Source organism: Phalacrocorax carbo, chromosome 4 (assembly GCF_963921805.1).
Source record: "Phalacrocorax carbo chromosome 4, bPhaCar2.1, whole genome shotgun sequence".
NCBI lineage: Eukaryota > Metazoa > Chordata > Aves > Suliformes > Phalacrocoracidae > Phalacrocorax > Phalacrocorax carbo.
In genome coordinates this window covers 82,211,107-82,234,871 of record NC_087516.1, presented here as the reverse complement: position 1 = coordinate 82,234,871, position 23,765 = coordinate 82,211,107, and the positions used below count along the sequence as shown (strand labels likewise).

Genomic DNA, 23,765 nt, shown 5'->3' with positions numbered 1-23,765 from the left:
AAATTTCACAGCTTTATTTGATTTTCCAACACTGATTTGCGTAGCAAGCCCACGGCCAGAGGGCTGAGCGAAAAAAAATGACACTAAGAAGCATTTATTGGCCTCTTACCTGCCCTCCTTACCCCTGGCACTGATGCCGCACGCCTCAGCCAGATTGTCCAAGGCAGCCGGGAGAGGGGAAATGGTGTTTCACGTGCAGCCAGCCAGGAGAACTAAAAACACTCCCGTGGCGCTGCCGGCGAGCCTTTGCACAGCAGCACGCTTTCACACCACACGCTGGAGGACGAGACCCTTCCCGACCTGCACACACAGACACACGCATGCGCACACAGAGCTCTGTTTTTGGGGGAGGGCTCCCTGTCCTCGCTGCGCCCTGAGGCTGCCCGGGCACGCCCTGGGGATAACTTGCGGTGACGCCCCCCAAGCCGCTCTCCCCCGCACAAGCTCAGGTCTGAGCGCAGGCAGGTTTTTGTACAGGGAAGGCCCAGACTGTTGTTTTAGTCACAGGAGACTGTAAACACCATGAAGCTGCTTCCCCTCTGACCTCCAGCGAACACAGGCAAGTGTCTTCTCTTCACGTCCCCCCCAAATAACTCCAGAAACCATCGTCAGCAACATCCATTTGTTGGTCACCTCTCCCTGCAAGCCGTCCCCTACAAGGGACTGGTCGAATACTGCTGGATGAGCTGCTTGTGGCAGGGATTGCAGACGCGCTCGGGGTTAATGCTGGACGGGAGGGGCAGCTCGTTCGCCGAACAGGCTTCACAGAAGATGCCGCCACAGTTCTTGCAGATGTTCTGCAAGAAAGGGGAGAGAAAAATTATAGAGAGATGCTCAAAACACAAACAGCACAAAGAAACTGATTTTTGCCTCTCATCATCATTCCATCAACCCAAATCCCCCACTGGGCTAGAGAAAGGTGCTCCAAAACCCCACTTGGGTCCCCCTCTGCAGACTCCAAGTTTGCTCCTGTGCTCAGGACCAGTTTCTAGCAAAGCTCCTTAGGTCAAATGGGAGTAGGTGAAGGCTTGTAATAGAGCAGGTAGGAGTTACCAAAAATTAATCATTTAAGTTTTAATTGACTCGGTCTAGCACAGCAGTTGTCCTGAGAGGTGCCTGTAGTCCCTCTAGATTCACACTGTAACAGGCTGAGGAAAGGAAGAGGGGTTTAGCCAAGAATAAAAATGAGAAAAAAGGCAAGGTGGCTTCAGCGGAGAAATCAACAAGCCTTAACACCTACTCTCACTTCTGATTGATCCCAGAAGGAAGAGCAGCTTCTTCCCTTTTTAGTGAAGTGCTCAAGGGGAAGGAAAACCAAACCACTGAACACAGAGTGGGGAACCCTCCAGCAACCTCTGTTTAACAAGTTCACTTCAGGGGTAAAGTGGACTTCAGCAAAGGGCGGATTTCTTGGTCCCAAGCCACCAGTAAGACATCTGTGCTATTCAAGAAAGAAAATCAGAGGAAATGCCCGTTCACCAGATGACAGATGACAATACAAGTCCCCAGAGTTACCTTTTTTTTGCTTCGGCTGCTTTCTTCCTGGCAGAGCTGGCAGATCTCGGCACTTCCAGGTCCTGACAGCTGTTCCTAAACCCCAAAAGAAAACCAAGACTTTCTGCTTTACGCAGCTCTCCACATGGCACGTGTATTGGAGCTCTGCCCCTGATCTGCACCTTACAACGGGGAGGAAGATTTCACACGCTTGTGTCTTTAACCCCTCTCCATTCCCAGCACAGCTCCCTGCGGCCACACAGGACCGCTGTGCATTTGCAGGATGATCTACCCTTGCGCCGGCTACACCACAGGGCAGACGGGGAGGCTGCGTCAACCGAGGCCCAGGCAGCTCCATTTCCAGGCCGAGACCAAGGCTGCTGGCCTGGCAACAAGGCAGGAAATAAGGTTGGAAAAGACCCTTAAGATCATCGGTGCTTAACGATGCTACGATTCTATCATCTTTTTCACTGTGAGAAAGCTGACAGATGGAGAAATTCCCCAGAGACAGGACACAACGCGAGTGTTGCAGCATCCCATGGACAGTCAGGGGTCTAGCCGTGCTCCGCCAAGCACCCGGAGGAGAAAGAATGGATTCTGGTCAATTTGACATACGTGGAAAGAAAACAAAACAAAACAACCAACCAAAACACCCCTTCCCTCGAGCCTAAGAGCACCTGGCAAAACCCCAGCCCAGACCAAGGAGGTTGAACACTGCCGTTTTCACAACTACTAAATTATGTTCTGCTTTCGTTGTTCTTTTTAGACACAGCAAGCCAGGAAAGGCATGGGGCAAAGGAATAACAAAAGGGGTTAATGTTCGGTTAAAAAACAACCTGGTTGTGCTGAGACGGCAAAATGAACTCACGTAGGTTGGCAGCGCTGCCAAATAAAAGCCTTGCTCATGAGATAAGCAGCGCTTTCCCACTAGGGAACGATTGCTGCTATGGGCTCTACAGACAAATCCTCACCAAGGCAAAACCTGATGGACAAGATTCAGGGTATTTGGGCAGGGAAGATGCTGCAGCGACCCAGGAGCTCCCTCAGTCCCCTGCCCTTCCGCATTTCAGTGCAAGAAAAAGCATCACCAACCTGCTCTTCCTGTGCGCTGCTCGGTAACCTGCAAGAGAACACCATCGTCACTCGGAGCTGGCACTTCAGTCTCCACTACGCTTAAGAAAAACACCTGGACTATCAGAGAATTCCCTCATCCTGTCGTTTTGGGGTTTGTTTCTTCAAAGCCACGCTCCCAGGTCTGCTCACGCGAGAGATGAGGCGCTCACGAGCTTCGTCAAGCAGCGAAGCCAAGAGGCAGCACGTGACTGGTGCTGTTTAGACACGCAGCACCCCCGGCTAACTGGGAAGAGCAAGAGGAAAACTTGCAGAACACCTTCAGGAGAGCAGAGCAAAGGGAGCAGGAAGATACAAAAGGCTGCTTAGACAGTACAAATGCAGTTTAGAACTAGCTTTAAACATATTACTGCGACAAGTCTGATCCCCTACGTCCGTGACCAGGCAGCAATGGTGTGTTTTGAGACTCTCCAGATAAATCGGCAGCCCGACGCTCACGCTGCTTAAACACTCAAGGTGAAATGGGGGTAAAACAGCATCTAAGGCCTGGAAGGTTTCTATATCTGCTGAAGCAGATTTGAATCGAGCTTATGCTATTTTTAAGACAAAACTTTTCTGATTCAGTTTATGTTGGCATTCAGCGCACTGCGTCAGAGCGCTGCGGTGCCTCGCTGCCATTCAGAGTACTTCAAATAGGCTGTTACCACCTCCAAGCAAAGTCCTCACGGCAGAGCTGGTCCCTCTGGCTTTTAAAATGTATTCTCAATTTAAAACCAAATCTGAAACTTAGCTTTGAAATACTACACAAATCCTACAACAAGAGTCCTCCTCTGTAATCCAGAGTTTAGAAACACATTACCTCAACGACGTTTTTATACAACCATTTCCTTGAAATATTTTTTTCAAGTTCTTTTTCTCCAGCAGCTTCTATTCTTGTCCAGAAGCCACTGGTCCCTAGCTCCAAATGCCAGTGGTCCACCAACCCTTCTCCTTTTCCCCACCAACAAAGATACCTCTTTGGACTCAAGCACCAAAGGTCCAAGTCTCTGCAGCATTTGGCTTATGGAAGGTCATTAAGTAAGAAAAATCAGTAAACAGGAGATTTACACAGAAACAAACTCAAAAGGTAAATGGGAGACAGGGCTTTTCAGATCCAGAAGCGCTGGTGGCAAGCAGTAGCACCTCCGTCTTGCCTTTGAGCGCTACGAAAAAGCAGCAAAGAGACCTCGACAAAAGGCATAAGGTTGAAAAAATTCTTTTTAAAAAGAGAAGCTGTGCTATTCCAAACTTCCCATCAGCAAAGAAATTAGAGAAGGGGAAGCAGGACTTAGAAAAGGAGAAGGCAAAACTGAGATGTCTATTCTTCCATACTTGTGTGGCAGGACGCTGTTCTCCTCTCTTAGCGGCTGTTTCAGTTTAGCGCTTTCCTCCTGGATTTTGAGCTTCCCATCCTGCCAGAAGGAAACATTTACCCATCAGATAACTGTATGAAGACGCCAGTTTCACCCCTGCCACGCTGCAAAGGGAGACCCGACACATCCATTTCGGGAACACCGAATGCCCCTCCTTGGCACAGAGGTGTACCTGGACACGGGAACGTGCACAAACACCAACCCGCCCCGGCAGCGGCTCTGCACCCTTTCCTTTTGCTGTGCACAAAAAGGTGATTTCCCATTTTAGAGACGGACTCTTAAACATGTCCGATGAGCTCCTTTTACTAGAAGGTACAAGAAACTTCACAGTCACCATTAGTTATTTGAGCGGCGGAGGTTGAAAAGGTAAACAGGCGGAACAGGCTTTTTAAAGCCAGATCAGCGAGACAAATCCTCTCAGCCAGGAAAGGGGACCAATCCTCCCCTCCGCCCCGGCTAAGACCTGGGTCACAGCCGAGCCGTAAATCTGTGTAACACCACACAAGCACGGCTGCCAGAACCCAGCCGCCCGCCGGCACGGTAAGCGCTGGCACGGTCGCCCACGCATGCACTACAGCGACTACAATCTCAGCGGAGCTCTTCAGTTTGTGCGAATGCAAACCTCCACCAGACCAAGCACCACCTACGAGTTTCACGGCAAAAAGAGGAGTCCGTTTTGAAATGGCTTTTTGCACGTTGGCCCCTTCACTCCTAGCGGGAACACCCCGCTGGCACTACGGCGCTCGCCTACTGAAGGCCGATAACCCCATGCAGTAACCTGGTCTCCAGGCCAGTGACAGGCTGTCAGCAAAGGAAAGCAGCTCTTCTGCCTTCCAGAGAGCTAACCGGCTTTTCCTTTCCAGATCAGACCACCAAGTTTTGGGTTTGGGGGTTTCTTGTTCTCATTGTTACCAGCCAACTGTATCGCACTTACCTCCCGATTCCTTCTGCTGAATTACAGCTCTTCTGCTACAGCAAACGTGACTTTTTGAGATACGATTCATGGTGCATAAGTCACTTGAAGTTATGTGTAAAATTGGTTAAAAAAAAAACCAAACCGAATCATTCAAGCAGCCCAGGGGAGCCCCGTGAAGGCAACTCTCAAGTGCAACAGCACACAAGAGAACTATGGAAACCACCTCTATTACTTCACACTTCTCGTGGTTACAGGTTTCGTCCTCCAAAACAACTGTTTTACTGCCAATTCCAAGCAAAAGAGCCTGTTTCATTTTACAGGAAAAGCTGCAGAGCAGATTTTCACTTTCAAAGGCCAATTTACTTCTAAAAAGGGAGTTTCAGTTGGGGACTATGAGTTTTACTCTTGAGATGAACACTGCACTTGGCTTTAAGGAACACTGAATTCACTCATGCGCAGCACTAAAAGAGCATTGAAAATTATTTGTGATGCCCTCAAGAGATAATTTTATATTCCAAGTTTTACTATTTACCTCTTTCAGGAGAATTACCCTTTTTACGATGCAAAAAACAAAAACGAGCCCGTTCACTTTTCATAGTACGTAACCTGTACAGCATCCCTCCTGCTGTATTGCACTTGGTTTTATTAAAGCAGTGAAGGAAAACCGCAATCACTGTCAAGATCGTGTCCGGTTCCCAGCTTGGAAGAGGAAACCGGTGTTCTGCAGTCAAGTGTATCGCTTGCAATATTTTTGTGAGGCTCAACTCAATAAGCTGCCTATTTAGTGTGTGTAAAAAAGTGTTCCAAAGCTCATTTTGTTATGGCACATCAACCGCTCATATTTATTGCCTAAAAAAGCTCCGGAAAAGCAAACAATCGAAATGATACTATACTCCAAACACAAGCCAGGAATAAAAAAACCTCATATTACCTGTCTTAGCCAATTCTTTGCGCCTTTTTTGTTTTCTTGGCTGCGCTGTTGACTGTGTGACCATCTGTCTCTTTCCCGCTTCAGTTCCAGTTCAAGGTAGCTCCTAGAACGTCGAGGTGGAATTGTGAATAAAGGCTCTGGCTTTGTAACACTTGACATCGAGAGCTTACGTCCTATTAACCCTCTCTTTACACTCAAGCAATCAAACCCCAACTCAAGAGCTGAAAACTACCTCTTCGAATAAAAAGTTGCCTTGCAGTGTGTGAAGCCATAATGTGTCAGGATGGAAAAATCTAGGAGTGCTTCATCTAGTTCTAGTAAATTTTTGCAGGAAATAAAACTGTAGACTATGTCTGCAAGTCCTTAAAAAATACTTAGTTATCCATCTATTACAGAACTGTTGATCAGTGCCCCGTTCAAAAAGACTTTCTTCGGCACGTCATCTGCTACAGGACAGGCTCTGAAACCAAAGCCAACATCCTCGACCACTTCTCCAAACCATCCAACACAGGAGCCTGAGAGCTGTGGCAATTCTTCTGACACCGCATCTGAACGTGGGGCTTTGTCCTCGCGGAGCAGCCGAGGGCTTCCCACCAGGAGGGTTCTGCAGCCTGCTCTGCTGCCGACGTTGGCTGAGCAACAGGATACGAGCAGGTCAGCACATGGGCTTGAATAGGAGAGGCAAGCCCTGTGGGCTGAAAACGGGATGCGTGTGCTGTTTTACAGACTGCAATCCACTCCCTGGTCTAGCCTAACCTGGAAGGAAGGGATGGCACGTGCTCCTTCAAGACTGCTGAGCATCTGAGTGCTCATCTGCTCCGCTACACCGAGCCGCAGGGAAGAGACATGGCTGAGCGCAGCACATTCATATTCGGGAGCACAACTAATCGTCAAGGACGGACGGACGAGCACGTCTGAGGTCCCTGTCGCAGCCTGAAGAGGGCTGAAGACAAGCATGACTCTAGGTCTAGCTGTGGATCGCAGAGCCTTTACTCTGGGCCACCAGAAAGCTCAACGCCACCACGACTGCACCCTGCCTGCACGTGACAGCGACAAAGCTTTGGAGCACACGGGCCATCGGGGACCAAAGTGCCAGAAACCCCACTTTCTGAAATAGTTACAAGTGAAATACGGTAGCTGCTGTAGGGAACGACCCCTGCGCCCCAATCTAAGCCTAGAAAGTGAGTATCTGCTGGTAAAAGTAGTGGCAAGGCTTGTACTAAAAAGCATGCAGAATCCTCATTGCTGTTAAAGCCAACAGCATCCATTATTACCCTCGTTAGCCTCCATACCACTCCAACCGTTTTTCAAGTAACTCATTACGACTACAACCTCATGAATTACGTAGCCTAACTGAAGCAAGTAAAGCTGGCGGAGACCTAGATCCAGAAATGAATCCTCTGACATTTAAAAGCTAACCGGGAGAATTCTTCTTTATAACTTGAGATAAAACCACCAGCACCACAAACACGAAAAGCCCCATTTCCTCCTAAAAGAATATCATTCAAGCCAGACTGCCCACCACAGCACCCTCCAGAAACCCACTGCTTTAGAAACTCACTTCAATAAAGCAGTACAGCCTCCTGGTAAAGGAGGCTCAATCGTTACCATGCTGTCACCTTGATTTAGCTCGAGCAAGGGAAGAATCAGGAAGGGTCTGACTGATGCAAAAACAGACCAATTTGCAAACGTCCTCCCCAGGCAGCTAAGCTGAACTACTCGGTGTACGGTGCGTACGCAGAGAGGATGCTCTCCCTGTTTATACCCAACACCACCGCTAAGCGCACCCACGCGCGCCCCGGACCTCGCACCAGCCTCTGATAGAAGCCATTTGCTGGCTTTGCGGGTACCCTCAGTAACTTTTTGAAAATGGAGACAAAAAGCTGTGCCAGGAAGGGAGGAGGGGACAAAAAAACATGCTTCCAGCAACACTTCCAGATAATTCATCCCAGTGACCTTGCAACAAACAGAAGATGCGTCACGGCCACAGAAGGAGCGACGCTCTTCTATTTTAAGGTAAGAGGGTTTCTCTGTTTTCCTGATACTGGTAAACTGACGATACTGCAGGGGAAAACATGATAGCTCTCACCAAGTTCTCTACATTTGGTTCCCAACTTTTTGATTGCCTCCCAGCAAAACTGAGACCAGTTTCAGCTGGACAAAAATAGAAAGGAAAACAAAATCACAGCGCTGTTTGTCCGACTGACAGCCTGGATCGCTTCCCTTGCTCCCAACTCTTCAGCGCTAGCTCTAGGCAAAGACTTCGCTGCTACATCCCTGCTGACGAGCCGCGGTTTGTTTGCTTTTTGTGTTAGCTTTGGAGTCCAAATTACATTGTTACGAGTCTGATGCAAAGCTAGACTTTGGAGAGGTCCCTGCCGCCCTCGGAGACCTGACCGCGCTTTGAAGCACACGTCCCGCTAACTCTCACCCCCTAGAGCAGGCTAACCTGCAACGCAACCTCAGCGCAGACTGAGCACCTACACAGCACCCCAAACGGGTTTTGCTGCGTGTGGCGATCCCTGCCCGGCATCCCTAGCGCTGCAGGCGCTTGGAAGAGACCGCTACTGGCAGATGCCCAACAAACCTAACCGCAGTGCGGAAAGAGCCCCCATGGACATTTCTGTGTTCAGAAAAACATTCTGACGTCTCGTTTCCACCCAAGAGAAGTTCTGCAACCTGCTCCCGATACTGCAGCGCCACGTAAGATTTGTACTTTTGCCGGTGGCTCCTGCTGAGCACGTGGTTCTTCGGCATTTTCTTCCAATCTGATTTTTCAAGTCGCAACTCTAAAGACACGCACGTTAAAAGACTTGTCACCTCAAAAAGCATTTCACCTCCCCAGAGCTGATGCCTGCCTGGCTTCCAAAACGCCACTTGTCCCTCTCCGCCTCCAACCCCCACCTCCCTTTTGCGATTGCCCAGCCCGCTTTCTACTAGACACATTAAGAACTGCCCAGAAAACAGATTAGAAAAGGTTCTCTTCACCGCTGCCTGGAGAGCTCTTCCACTTGTAGCTGAAGGCTGTTGATTTTGTCCCCAAACTCCTGCTTGAAGAGACGGTTGTCCTGCTGGGCCAACTGACGGTCCTTCTCTGCCTGTCGCAATCTGGATTTGAGCCACATGAACTTGTGATAAAAAACAAAAGCCATGGTGGGGAGGAAGACCGAGTTTAACCAACAAATAAAAAAACCCAGTGAAAAGGTAAAGCCAAAAAAAAAAAAGGAATGGTAAAAACAATGGAAAGGAGGAAAATATTTTAAAGAAAAAGCAAAATGTAGGTGAACCAGGCAGAAGCTCTGATTTTCAATAGTTTTTATTCTACTACTACAGTTTACAGCCATTAGATGAGAAACAGAAAACATCACTTTTATCCAGATTCAAAGCAAACCTCAAGTACACAGAATTTTAAGTCAAATTTGATTTTAATTTACGTTACATTTCAGCTTTACACATATAACTGGAACTTGCAACATAGGTTAGCTACTATATTGAGAATTAGTGCATTTTCCTGGTCTCTTCCACCGACTGGCACGTTGGCTCAGGCGCCCAGGTGTTAGGACACCAAAGCATTTCCCACTTCGGGCCTGACATCAGAAACGGCCAGATTTTTACTTCTGGCTTATTTTAGCATTACTGTGACAGCAAACAAAACCAGCCCAATCCCCTATTTCTACAGACGAAATCTGGGGAGGGCCAGGGGAGTTCGCTGTTCTAACTAGCTATTTGGATACCTCGATGAAAGCTTCCACCTTTTTATTGTTGTTTTATTTTTCTCCAGGTAGTTAAAATGAGTTTCTAGTAAAAGGTTACTGAAGGTTAAGTTCATACGTCCAAGCATGCGACTTGGGCATCGCGTAGAGATTTAAAATGGGTCTCCAAGTCTGCCCGTGTGCGGGAGTCCATTAAACAAGCTAAGCGGTGGTACACGCTCGCGTACAGGAGGACTAGGCTGAGCTTCACAGATTTTTAAAAACGTACCTAGTGAGAATCCATAGGTGTTCTTTCCCCAGTTGCGTGTCAGTCACCTTTGCCACCCGCTGCCCCAGGGAGCCCTATCCCACAGGACAAAGGGAGAACCGGCACCAAAGGACTTCTACAGGCATCTCGCCAGAGCAAAAACCCCTTACCCAGCACTGAAACCCCCCAAGTGTGATCTTCCTGAAAGAAAAAAAATAACCTCTAGGAGGCCTTGTAACCTAAAGCCGGTGACAGGCCAGCACAGTGAACTTCTGCGGCCACAGGGAAGAGGATACTTGTCTAAGAGTCCAAGCTACAGTTACTTCAAGTTTTGCACTGGGGTGTTAAATCGGCAATTATTTTTCCTACTCAGAGCTGTTTCCAAGCTTTAGCTGTTCTTTCATTAGCAAATTCCATTTGTATCAAGCAACAGAAACTCAGAAGCAAATGAAAGAAGTGTAATAGTAAAAGGCAACTCATCCTTTTAAACCACTAAACTACTCAGACAAGGAATGGTCAAGTAGCAAGTTACCATTTCCACTCCCCACCACTGCACATTTTGTTCCTTTTTTGTTTTTGTTTCTTTTAGCCGATAGAGTATAAAGATCAGATTATTTTTTGTAAAGCGTGTAACCTCCCTTTCTAGGAAGAGGAGAGACCTACCAAAACACCTCTCCTCAGCTTCCTTCTGTCGGGAAGAACCGCAACGTACGTTTAGAGGAATTTATGGCAGAGGTAGAAGGCAATGCGAAGATCAGGAAGTTTCCACTGAACTCACCACTCTATCATGTTACTCTAAGACACCTAACTACTAATTCTGGACACATGAAGTTTAAAGGAATAAGGATAAGTCGTAAGTGCCCACCCTCCCACCAAGTCACTAAGGCAAAGTCATTGCAAGCGGATCTCGGATACAAGAGGGCTGGTCTTGACGGTGATGAGCTATCGGGTCGCGCCCGTTTGTCTGGGACTCGGGGCTGAACCCACAGAACAGAAGTGGATGGGTAACGGCTTGGGCTACGCACACAACTACTTTCAACAACTTCCAGGGATGCTTTTTTTTCGTCTACTTCACAAAAAGGGTAACACAGAAAACTAGTTGACTTTCCAGAGCTGGCCAATCTGATATTGGCTTGACCAACGCACCTAGTATCCATAAATGCTGAAGACTTGTGCTGCTGTATACGGTATGCATCACCGGGATGTACAGAGCCACATATCTCCCATTCCTTATGCTTTTCTGGAGCGTTTATTGGCCAACTCATCGGTACTTTAACATAGTTTAAATGGCAAAGTTAGGGATTGTTATACCCGACTCTAAACCTCTGAAGAAAAACTCACTGATTTTAAAAATTCAGCAAATTCCAAATCAACTTTAGGTGACAATTAACATTTTTAACAGTTGCTTTTAGCAATTCTCAAGTTCTCCCCTCATAAATGAGTTCTGATGTCAGAGCTGTGAGGTGACCAGACATAAAAATGTCTAATGATGCTTCTGGATCAGTTTGTTTGCTGCACTATTTAAGGTTTTTGCCTGTTTCACCAAATCCTTTTCACTGTGTAAGTCAGAATGAGGAGGATGAGAAAATGGAAAAATAAGAACAGCAAGAGAAAAAGAGCAGATCAATTAGCTGAGTAAATATCATTAAACAGCACAAAACACAAGTTTTCTCTACAGACAAAATGACCTTTTTCATAAAGAACCATTCACAACATAAACCCTAAACTGAGACCGTTCATTTAGTGCAATGCCCTACTCACTAAGTCAGTCCCGGACAGGACAGGTTGCCGAGAGCTATGCTTTCCCCTGATTTTCCCAGAGCTCGCACGACAGTCAAGGCATTTCACGGAGGCTCAAGTTCTGGACCTTTGGCCAAACCACGGCAAGGCCTGGCTTCGAGAACAAAGCGAAAGGGAAAAAGGAGCACTGCTCCTTCTCGAATCCATCTGACCTGGATGCTGAGGCTCTCCTAATTTCATGAGGATTAGTAAAAAGGAGAGCAACATGCTCATTATGGTGGAACTTGTCCCAGTCTAAATGGATATTATACCTACGGGCTACCTTTATCAACTTCTAGCAGCAGCCAGGCTGCCCTCTCGTCTTCCTCTCTTTACTTTCACTTGAGGATTTTTTCCAAGTTCACCTTCCTCACAAAGCCGTTCATAAAGAGAGTGGTTCAGTTGGGGGGTATTTTTTTCAGAACAGTGCCAGGGAGATCTGGAACAACCAGGCAGCTCCGAGCCTGGCCTCTGCTGCACGCCTGTCCTTCCTGCTCCCACTGTCATACTGCCATTAACAGTCAAGCACTTCTACAAGGTCATATCTCTATCTTTTATCAGCGCTATCAGAGACAGTGATTGGCTTTTAATGACTGGATAATGTAAAGAAGTGCAGCTGATGCAGACAAACAAAGCTGCTATGTTCATTACTGGTTCAGTAGTATATTTTTTTTCTAATGGAAGCCCTCCTGAGCATGCAAAACATTGCTCCTAACAGCATCTCACTAAATTACAGCTCTCCTCACTCCGACTCTCACCTGGTCCATTCAGGGTCAGTGGGGCACTACCACTAGAATACACATGTTATTTTATATTGTAAAAGTTTCGTTTTTTACCTTTGTTCAAGCTGTTTGATGGTGGCAGCCATCTGATTTGTTTTTTCTTCCAAGCGGCTGTTTAATTCACTCTTCTGTTTCACTCCCATGTCTGAACTCTGGAAAAAGTAGCATTGTGGTTTGCAGTAAAACCAAAATGAACCACAATAAATCACGCTGCACGTGAAATGAGAGGGGCAGAAGCCAAAGAGGTGGGACAAGGTGCTCAGAAAGCAAATGCCAGGTCAATATTGCAAGGACAAACATCTTGCCATGCAGGCGTGGGCTACGTCTGCACCCCACAATAGGGCAACACCGCCATCAGCAAAGCTTCCTGTATAATATGTGTTTCTGCAGTGCCTGCTAATATCATTCCACTGTTTTGCACGCAAGGATTGGCCCAAGGAGAGCAGAAGCAACTCTCTCCTGTTCTGAAGTTTATTTTAGGATTTCTTTCTGAGCATTTTGTGTTGCTCTTTAAGACTCTGCTTTTGTCACCACACGGTAATGTATGTAATTACACCATCTGCCTCCAAATACTAGACTGTACTGGAATGGAAGCTACCGTGGCTCAGGTTTTATAGCACGAAAACAGAAAAAATACTTTCCCCAGTAACACAGATATATTCCTGCATCATCATGAGTCCTTCTGCAGAGAAACTGTTTGCCTTTAGCCTCTGATACGTTCAGTTGCTCAAGTACTACAGCTTTCTTGCAGCAAGACAGAAGTGCGCAATATGGCCAGTAACACCTCCACACCTAGCACCTTTTAAATAGACAGAGGGGGAAAAGAACAAGAGCAATCACCTTTATCTGGAATTCACTGCCTTTTATTAGCTTATTTCCCTACCTGCAGCTTGAAAGACAGCTCATGCTTTAGGGCCCTGAGATCATCCAGTTGCTGTCTGAGCGCCACCAGCGCATCTTGCTTCTCGCAAACATCCTTCTCCAGCATCTTCATGGCTAGCTCCATCTCCTGTCGCATCCCGATCTGCACCTCCAGCTCTTTCTCCACATCCTGGAACACACGGGTCAGTCAGCACCACCAGCCAGCTCTCCTCACCACCCGTGAGCTAACCACCCTTCACCGGTGCTCCTGCCAGCACAGTCAGCACCTAGAAGCACGCTGCATCGCCACAGTGTCGCAGTTACAGAAGTGACCCATCAAAGACAATTAAGGGCAACAAATCCATGTTTTCAGGCCAATATTAAAGCAACGTAAAGAGCATTACTGGCAGAGTCAGGAAGTACTATACAGGCCCATCTTCCTGATGGAGGAGACCAGCGAATAGCTGGCAGACTTTTATTTCCTAAAAACATCCTGCTCAGGCATTTTTGTCCCCACCAGCTAAACACACTGTATTGAATAACAGTTCAGACAGCAGCAGCATCCTTATCTGCAGGGAGGTTTGTCAGACCCAAAAATGAAAGTGCTCTGCTTGTTCTGAGAAACAGACCTCAAACTGACCGGTACAGCCACCAAATTAACATTGCTTCTGAGAAGACTGGCTCGGATCAGACTGAAGCAGGTGGGCAAGAAAGAAATCCCCTGGCCAAACAGTTCCCAGAGTGATTGACTTGAAAAAGCCATTTCTAGTGAGCTCCAAGTTCACACAGTCCTTACCAGCCGCAGCTGGGTCTCCTCCTTTAACTGTTTTCGTGCCTCAGTCAGCGCATGTCCGTCAGCAGTTCTGTCTTTAGTGACCTAAGTTAATGAAGACACCCAATTAGCCTGTCATGATATACTATCAACCCTCACATGTGCTGATTATGTGCTTTTCCCACCACTTCAAAAACAAATTCTGCAACTATCAGAGCTCAGAGCTCCGTTCAGTTAGTGCAGCTTCCACGTGAAATGTCCCTGTCTCCCTGTTTCCCCAAGGCGCTCGGTGCACTTCTATGGATATGAAGTAAATTTTCAGAAGTTTCACAATATACTAAGTACGGTTACAAAACCCTAGAAGAAGATGTTACAGATTTTAAAGCTAAAACCAGATTCTGCCATAGTTACTAGCCCTTTAAGTAAACCAAGAAAAAAAACCCCACTGGCGATTCTGCCCCTTGATTTCCACAAGAATAGCATTTCAGGCCAAAAAAAGCAGAACCCCTATGTCCAAATTTTTCTGCTACCCCCTCGGTAAATCATCCTTCCTCCTGTCCCTTCTGACACCTCCGCCCAGCAAGCCAGGAACGTGCTGAGCTAGCTCTCGGCCCCGCGCACGCTCGCAGTTCAATCGGCCATGGCGAGGCAGGATTTACTGCAGCCAGGGTCCATCTGTTACCCTCTGCGGAGGACCCACCGGGAGTCACTCTTCTCTACTGCAGTAAGGAAATAAAGTTTACTCCAAACACCCCTTTCTCAGTCAAATTTGGGCTGGGACTGCCCAAAAGGTTCAGCACTTGTTCACACACACCAACCTTACGATTGGACTCTAAGATGTAAGAACTTTCTTCTTTAACCCGTTCCATCTCTTCTTGCAGGGTAATAATCCTGTTGTTTGCAACTGCAAGCTGTGAAAAAAACAGAGCAACAGTAACATACCAAAAATATACCATTTTTTGACCGTTTTTTCCCCTCTCCAGACACATTTTCTGTACTCTTTCTTTTTTTTTTTTTTTAACAAAGAGAGGAAAAAAAACCCAACACATTTTGAGTGGCAAAAGACAGCTTGGCCTCTAACATGGAGAAAGGCTACCTGAAAAAGCATCAGGTAGTGCCAGCGTGATGGATTTCCGTTATTAGCTAAAACAGACACTTGCCAACCTATTTCGGTTCCTGTGTTTCAGTAAAGTTATTTACTTTTTCAGGTCTCTGCCTCCCAGACTGCATAACACCTGGGTAGCACAACTCAACAGAAATCCTCGGTCCATTCCCCTTCCCTTGCCAAAGACAACAAAAGGAAAAATGTGAGCACACGGCAGCTAACTTTTGTTGACTTCTAGCAATTGAAATGTATAACCCGAGAAGGAATACTTGCATGGGTTTGCTAAAGCTTCAGTAGTCTGGGTACACTGCTAGGTATAACATCTGAGCTCTGAGACGCTCAACGTTTGGGCGTGAGAAGCATGATGAGAACCTTGGTGGAGGAGGAAGATTTGGCTGGAAACGGAGGATCAGTAGAACGCACCACCCTTACGAGACAGGACGTCTGCCTCAGAAGAAGTCCCAATGAAGACATCACCACAAGCTAACAGATTACTGGGACTGTGAGGTCAAAGGCCAACATAACTTCAGAAAACTCATCCTGGCTTTGTAAATCATAACGTAGGGAAGCCTCGCACACAAGAACAGCTCAGTGACATTCCACAAGATCAGCAATGTCATTAAGTGACAAACCCAGATCGAAGTTACCCTGATAGAAGCGTGAGTCTTTGGCACAGCTGAAGCTAACCACACAGATTTATGTGACATGTGACGCAATTCATTAACTACACCCTGCAAGTAGCCCGGGTTGGCACAGCGCGTTCCAGTGTCGCTTAAATTCTTACTCCGAATAGCAGGCAGACTGCGCTAAAGATCCATGGAAGTGAATTACTGAAATCGAAAAATACTTCAGTCAACATTGCAACTGATCTCACGGGTACCGTGCCTAATGGGCACGGCACTCATGCTCGGCAGGTAATAAATCGAAAGCCACTTATAGTAGCGATGAGAGAGGCAGCCTCTACTGCAGACCACCTTCTTAAAATTAAAATATTTTAATTGAAAAAACATTTCTTACTCCTTAATCGGAAGAGTGGGTACACTCATTTCCATCACTAAAGTTTCTCATCATTTGGAGTACAGGAATTAGAGTAAATGTTCAATAACTAGACACACACCCCTCCTTTAATGAGGGTAAAGGGGCAAAAATGAATTTCTATTTCACATTTGTACTGCAAGAGCACTGAGACATCCCACTCAACATCATTCTGCTGAGCTAAGTGACATGCAGAGACACTGTAAAACCATTCGGATGAGAATTACTATCACCCATGTGTCAGGGAACTGACCCCAACAGATTTCATTACATTTATGGCATTACTAATGAACTGTAAGACCAATTTTAAAGCACAGGTTACACCTATGACTCACGTACCAACCACTTTTCATGCTCAGACTGAACAATTTTTTATCTATATTGATAATTTCTCCTTAACGTCTTGCAAACTGTGACAGGCTAGAGAATAAGTTAATGAAACATTTCAATTACTATCTTTACACTGTAGGAAACTTCTGCACCTGTCAAAATAAACAGACATCTAAAAACTTCTTTGTCCTGTCTGGACATCTCAAAACCTAGGTGAGCTGTATGCCATTCAAAATCATGCCCACCATACAATTTATTCTAAGACATCTTCCAAAAATTCAGAAAGCACTCAAAGACTTCAAAGGGGTCAAGTGTATTCAGCAGCTTTTAGTTTTTAACATAAACGTTCGGCTGTTTTTCCACCTCAACATCAGCAGCAACAGCCATTTAACTCCCTGGCAGCTCCAGTTATTCCGGTTCCATTGCTAAACACTCATCGTTACGTAAACTGGAAATCTGAAAGTATCTCCTCCCTTACCTTTTTAAACCCCAATTCCAAAAGGCCAAAACATCAGGTGATTTTTCTATTACACTTACCTCCTCGGTCAGTTTAGTGTTGGATTTTTCTAAGGCATCCACCTTGGCCTGTAGGTTGTTTACTGTAGCACTGTTGAAAAGGGGAAAAAACCCACAGTAATTCCTTCTTTTTAAAAAGCCATTTTTCTATACTATATAATAAAGAATAAACAAATCACCTCTCACCTTAAATGTCTATTGAGTTCTTCTACATAGTTCTTCTGGTCCAAAATAGCAGTTATCTGACCATCTCTGGAAAAAAAGAAAGTTTCATTCAGCTCAGCCATCTGGATTCAAAAAACTAAGAGACACTGTTAAAGGTCTAAGAGGCGATGTGGCCAGATAACCTGCATACCCAGCGGGTACCAACACCCTAGGTCTCAGGGAGTCTACGTGATGCCTGTGAAATAGCAACGCCCAGGTGTGGTCTATGCCTTTATAATCAGTCACTGTCCCCTGATTTCTCAGAAGCTGCAACTCCTACCTTCACCTAGGTGACCTTCGGGCATTTTGTAACACACAAACCAGAACGATTAAGGCAGACATTCAGAGTACAGCAGTATTTCAAAGAAAGAATAACCACCAGCTGGTTTTGCACTACATTTATATTGGACAAGAGTCAGCTCAACAAAACCCAGTCAAGGAAAAATGTCAACAAATGCTTGTTTTGCATGCACTGCCAGCAGGAAATCTGAACTGAAGAAAAGCATGTTCTAAAAATGAAACTATAGGTAAAGTAAGTGCAGCCAAAACACCTGATCCTGAGGGATAATTATTAAATATATAACCTGAAATTGAACTAGCAGGACTTCCTTAGAAGAAAGAAGTACTCCTGAAGAACCTCAGAGAACCCCAACACCTGCTCCGTGCGTCAGCGTGCCCACACGGTAGTTTTCGGCCACTTGCTCTGAAAGTTGCACAGCTCCATTTCTGTATGTTGGCACAAGTACTTGAGCCTAGTATTACAGTTATCTTTTCCAATTGGAGGGGGTTTTTTTTGCCCCCTAAGGAAACCGCTATCCTGCTAGCCATACAACTGGTGAAGGCTACTAAGCTGCTTACCGAAAAGGCTTTAACGAGCAGCAGACGTAACTCAGCAGAGGGTCACTTCTCAAAATACTTCTATCTTCAGTTGCCAGTTAAGGAAGAACACAGAATTTCTGGGAGACTTTCCTTTTTCCCTGCCCCACCCCCCCCCCGTATTTCCAATATCTTATTTATATATTATGATTTATCATAGAAGAGAAAATCCCTTCTAAGTAGGTTTTTCACTAAAACTGTAATGGCTTGCAGGGCAACCCGGAATACTTGAGTACCAGTTACCAAGAGATAAGAAGCAGGGCAATTGTGCATGTACCTACCCTTCACTGCCTTTCGTGCTGTTCCCATCTTTCAAATACATCGAGAAATCAATAACTCCAACCTAGAAAAGAAAAATTTGCATTGTACATGAAACACTTTTTCTAAATCTACACGCTGTCTGTAGTTGTGAAAGTTTAGAATTGTTCAGTTAGAACATCAGTACACGTTGTATTATAGCAAGGATGCATTATACCAGTAATCTATCCAAAAATTAATGAAAACATGGCATATTTCAAGCAAGAATATACCAGGGTAAGCAGCAAGTTGGCAAGCAAGTCTTAGGACATAAGAACAAACCATTACCATCACCCTATCTGTATATACGCTGCTTATGCAAGCCGGAACATAAGTGCTTACAGGCTCATTTTCTTTTGTTGAACAGCTACAATGACCTCATCACACAGCATGAGTGAATTAACAGTTCTGTCCATTTCTCCCCTTGTTCTGGCTACGTCCTTCCCCATTTTTGCCTCCTTTTCATTTACTACATTTCACTCCCCAGTGACCTGCACGCAGACCATAGCAAAGTGTAACAGCAAAGAGAGAACCGAAATCCTGAGTCTCTGATCTCAGCGCTGCCAGCTAACTGAAGACCACAATCATAGTAACAAGCTTGTATGAGTCTTCCATTACTTAGAGTAACATGTATTTCACTTGATCTAAGTCCTCTACAATGGAAAATTCTTCCAATTTAATTGAGCAGAAAAAAAACATTAACTGAATACTCAGTACCTGTGAGTCCAGGTCTTCTCCTTTCATGCAGAAGTTTGCATCGATGACATTCAAACCTACTAGGAGGCCAGCAATGATCGCACCTTCTTCTTCCATCATCAGTGCATTAGGCTCATAGAATTCACTGCAGGATGCACGGCAAGAGAAGACAAGCGTGACATCTTTAGAAGTCAACTAAAATCATGTCAGCTAGCATGGGATCCCTGCTAGTTCACATTACATCATAACGCAAGCTCAGCCTAACAAACCCAGGCAGCGGCACATAGTCCACACTGAAATGTTCTCCTACGTACTATCAGTGTACTCCTGGTCTGACTGAACAAATCTCTCTCAGCACAATAAGTCTTTAGGTGAGGCAAAGACCCCGTAAGTAGAAAACCTGGTCCCTCAGCTGTTGAAAGGTCATGGAAAGTCAACGTAATTCTCACGCAATGGTACAGCACATGGAAAATTTAAGACTGGAGCTTATTGTTGGAGCTTTTTAAAGTAGCATACTTCTACTACTCTAATACCTACTTTATTAACACAAGGCACCGCAACATTTTCCAGTGGACAATACCAAGTTCTCCTTTCTAGTCCCAAGTTGGCTATGGATTTACATGGACAGCCAACAAAAACCTACTTGTTTGAGTGAAGAGGCACCAGCATATTTGTGAAATCCTACTGCTTTACACAGACATAGTAGCTCAAATCCATGGACGTTCAATTGAACTGCAAAATTATTGCTATTTTAAGAATGGGAAGCAGAGACAGAAGTGAAATGACTTGTTCCAAGTCTGATAATAATGATGTGACAAGGTCAGAAACACACCCAGGGCCAAGATCTTGCAGACAGAGAATGCTGTATCACCGCTATAGAAATATGTCACCCGAACCACCTCTTTGGAATAAAAATTTGTTTTTATTCTAATGGGTATTTGAGACAAAGTGGAGAAATAACAGCTTCTGAATTCAAAACGAACAGTAAGCATTTTTAATGCCTCAGAGAAAGCTCTGTGTCACAAATATTACCATTTCTCAAAAATAAGTACACGCATACTTTACCGTCTGGGTGTAGATCGTAAAGATCTTACCAGTGGGCAGAACTGAACCTAACCTGAGAGCGAGCTCAGCGCTCACCTGAGAAGATCCTTTCTGTTAATCAAGGCTTTCATGTACTCTGAAAGTTTCTTCTGCATTAGCGCCAGGCGAAGCCACGCTCTTCCTCTACCCACAGGTGTCCTACAAAGGCCAAAAACAAAGTAGTTACAGACACACTGCAATGCACTTTCCCAAACAGCTTCAATAACCCCATTCTGCCTGAAGTTTCTGCATCTCAAAGACAGAGCTGGCACTGATAAAACAGGGAAATACAAAGTATTTAAGCACGAATAGTTAGACAAGTTTATCTAAGCTGTCACTGCTTCTCTCAAAACTAATTATGTATTTCTTACTTTACTAAAAGTATTTCCCTGGCTTTACTCCTGCTGGATGCTAGCACATAGACAGAGATAAGCTGCTTCAGTGCATCACCTTCTAATTCAAAATCAGTTTTGCGTACAGCAGGTCAGAAGAACATGTGCATACTTCAGCACAGATGCCCAAGCACCACTCCTTCAGGTAGGTGTTAAGTTGAGCGCAAATCCACAGAGACAACTGGAAGCACAAATTCAATACTGTTCTCTTCAACTATTCTGAACATCAACACGCTCGCAGGATGCACTGGGTTATAACCACAGCCCTTCCCTCTGTTTCTCCTGGCAACCTGAAGCACGCAGCTTTAAAAATACGATAACTGATATGCTGCATCACAGCTCTGGCTCATCTACCCTGGTGTGCTGGCCAGGAGCCAGCTCCAGATGCTCCCAAGGAAGGCATAAGTCCCCCGTGTCGAGGAATATACTGAATAGAAGACAATTTATTTTTCATCTCCAGCAGTCAGCCAGCTGTCTTGTACCAAACAGCACGTGGGGCACTTGATTTTCTAACCTCAAGCAGTATAAGCAGCAACTGCTTGTGAAAATCCTCTTCATTACTCCCCGTTCTTCACCTCACTAATACATGACATGACATTTCCCAAGGCTTAGTACGAACGCAAGGCTGAGGTTTATAAAATTATTCTAAAACTTTTCTTAAATTTTTATTTATTTAACGTTTTAATATTCTTTCAGAACGGGTAAGTGTAACAGGAGCTCTGGCACAACAGTGTAGGCGCCCCACGCTGGTCCTGTACGCTGTTCCACGAGTCCTGCACAGATCTCCAGTGAAAGCCCTTGTCCATACGTACATCGCTAAATACTAACCTGAAAGAAGCCGTTACTGAATCTATTCACCTCTTCTTTCAACAAAGAAGAATTAATCCTTAGCTCTGCTACTCATATAAAAGTTTCCTTATACCTTTTTTTCTATTCCCCAGGCTGAAAGCTCCTGACAGTTTCTTTTTAGCATGAAATAAGCAAACCTGAATGTGATGGCTGAAATGACTAGGACATTTTTTAAAGCAATATATACTTAGCACAGGTTTTTTTCCTCCTTTCTAACATAAGCTACTATCTTCTCCTACTTTGGTGACTGAGCGTCCCTCACACAAACTTTACAAATTTACCTGATTTTATTTAGGAGAAAAATTACTTCTATCAGCTTCAAAACTATTTAACCTGTAATCACCTTCTGTCCCATTCCCTCCCTCTTCAGGAGAGTCAGTAAATGCTGTTCCCACTCCCGAGACACATCGTCACTCATTTAGTGCTAGCAATAAATGCACTGCTGTCCATAACACCCCACACACTTAACAAATAATACATCCTATCCTCTCCTCCTGCAGTTCCTTGATTAACAATGAAAGAGAGCAATGATCCATTTTTACAGGTGTATTCCTGAAGATGATGACTGCCCTTCCTTCTCTCCTTCAGGAGCCTTCTTACAATAAAAAGCATACGTACTTATGCAGTAAAAGACAGTACTTACTTCAGCCCTGGGAGGTCCTTAACACTTGCTGTAATTTCTGCAGCTTCAGGAACAAGTTTCTCTACTAGTTCTAGAGGTCCCCAAAATGACTTATTTTGCCCAAGAAATGTCTTTTTGGCTAGAAAAGAAAGAGATATCAAATGAGCCTGTCAGGCCCGTGCTGACTAAATATATTCTCAAACACGGTCAGAAGTGGGTGAACAGTAGACAAAGGTCACCAGAAAGATTTTTCTGGGACTGCTGCTGGGCAAGTAAAAATGATGAGGTTTAACGCCCAAGTGTGGCAATTACTGGTGTCATTCAAGTAAGGCAACAGAAGCTCAAGACAGATGCCAGAAAATATTCCACACATCCCCATTATGCCAAAACCACAGCCGGCGATAACCAGCAACTTGGGTTCACTGCTAGATGTCGAAGTTTCTACTAGGGTGCCGTCACTGTCCCTAAGTGACACTTGATGTGCACGGTAATATTCTCTCACCAACCATCGCATTACGAGGACAAGGAGCACACCACTTTGAACCCGCTCCTTCTCCACAGCTGCCAGGGCCTTCTCCGTGCATCCTTTCCTCCCTCCAAAAAGCTTTCCTGTGACCCCTAGGTTCTAACACGAGAAACTGATTTTCTTCTTCCATAGTTCTTACTGCTACTTCACAGCAGCAGTGCGAAGGCCGAGAACTCTGGTAAATTCAAACTTGTGACGTGCAGCAGGGACACTGGCAAATGGATGAACAAAGCAGCTGAAGAATACGAGCGCTTCTCCCTTGCACAGTGTTACCTTAACCAACACAGGAATCACTTCTGCCGCGTGTAATGCTCAACCGACTACTCAAGAAACGCTGCACGATGTATGTATGGGTGCTGAGATGAAAATCCTCTGCTTTTCATCTCAAGTTACTATCGCGCAAGGGCAGCACATCAAAAGAAGTAGTCTGGTACTTGGCAATTTTAGTGGTGACTTTGCATTATACAGTTACGTATAGGCTCTGCTTACTGTTTTAGAAAGCAGCTTAGAAGACATTAGCTGCGCAAAGCCAAAATCATCAGTTTTGACAAAACTATTGAGAAAGGACCTCCATGTTGCAGTTCCTCTTCAGCAAGAGGACTGTCGCGCCCCTGAAGCATGAGGAAGCGCAGGAAAAAAAAGAGGAGTCACGAGCCTGCCGAGAAGCTAATTTTATCACCGATCTCTTACTTATGCTCTAGTAATCTGAAAAGCTGTTTTAAAAAAGGCAAGCACCTGCAACAACTGTAAACTTGCAGTGTTACACCTCCAGCGCATTTTTTCCCTTCCTGTGGCCTGTCATATCAACCGGGATCACAGCAGTGACCCTGCTCAGCCTCTCTTTAGTCTACTGTAGGTGATAAAACTAGCTATTTTTTTTCTTTACAACAAGGTTGCTCTTTCTCACTCCTATGCTGTGACACCCAGCCCAGGAGGAACCCTCTCAAGCAAGGTTACCTTTCAAGCCGTGTTTAAGGCAATGTTCCATCACAACGAAGAACTGCTGAAGAGGTGCATAGTCGGAGTCCAGCGTCCTGCCCAGATTAAGCGCCGATTCTATCAACCCCTTGATACTCAGTTTCGCCATGTTCATCAGGTTCATGCGTTCATTAGCCATGAGATAATTAGGATCTATTAAGATAAGGAAGAGAAAAACCTGTTGAGTAACAACAGCTATTTTTAATGCAATAAGATATCCAATCTCTCTTTTTGTCCCTCAGCTTTGAGGACATTTTTAGGGGCAGTGACAGTTTCAC

The 23,765-nt window shown here is 45.3% G+C and overlaps 1 protein-coding gene across 9 annotated transcripts in view; it reads right to left on the bottom strand.

The window, feature by feature from the left end:
• RUFY3 (RUN and FYVE domain containing 3) overlaps positions 1–23,765 on the bottom strand; it is a 51,547-nt gene continuing 27,782 nt past the window's right edge. For 4 of the 9 annotated variants that reach the window (XM_064450699.1, XM_064450702.1, XM_064450703.1 and 1 more), the window contains exons 2-18: positions 23,467–23,640; positions 22,005–22,122; positions 20,178–20,279; positions 19,059–19,182; positions 18,326–18,387; positions 17,151–17,216; positions 16,986–17,055; positions 14,797–14,889; positions 14,003–14,083; positions 13,229–13,396; positions 12,400–12,497; positions 8,813–8,932; positions 5,825–5,927; positions 3,937–4,016; positions 2,587–2,614; positions 1,516–1,590; positions 1–797 (exon numbers count right to left, since the gene is read on the bottom strand). In XM_064450699.1, coding sequence (XP_064306769.1) covers positions 654–797; positions 1,516–1,590; positions 2,587–2,614; positions 3,937–4,016; positions 5,825–5,927; positions 8,813–8,932; positions 12,400–12,497; positions 13,229–13,396; positions 14,003–14,083; positions 14,797–14,889; positions 16,986–17,055; positions 17,151–17,216; positions 18,326–18,387; positions 19,059–19,182; positions 20,178–20,279; positions 22,005–22,122; positions 23,467–23,640 — 1,706 coding nt within the window. In that variant the 3' untranslated portion in view covers positions 1–653. Of the gene's footprint in view, positions 798–1,511; positions 1,591–2,586; positions 2,615–3,936; positions 4,017–5,824; positions 5,928–8,812; positions 8,953–9,124; positions 11,341–12,399; positions 12,498–13,228; positions 13,397–14,002; positions 14,084–14,796; positions 14,890–16,985; positions 17,056–17,150; positions 17,217–18,325; positions 18,388–19,058; positions 19,183–20,177; positions 20,280–22,004; positions 22,123–23,466; positions 23,641–23,765 lie in introns of those variants that run through there. The other 5 variants (XM_064450706.1, XM_064450707.1, XM_064450700.1 and 2 more) reach the window with 4 other exon arrangements.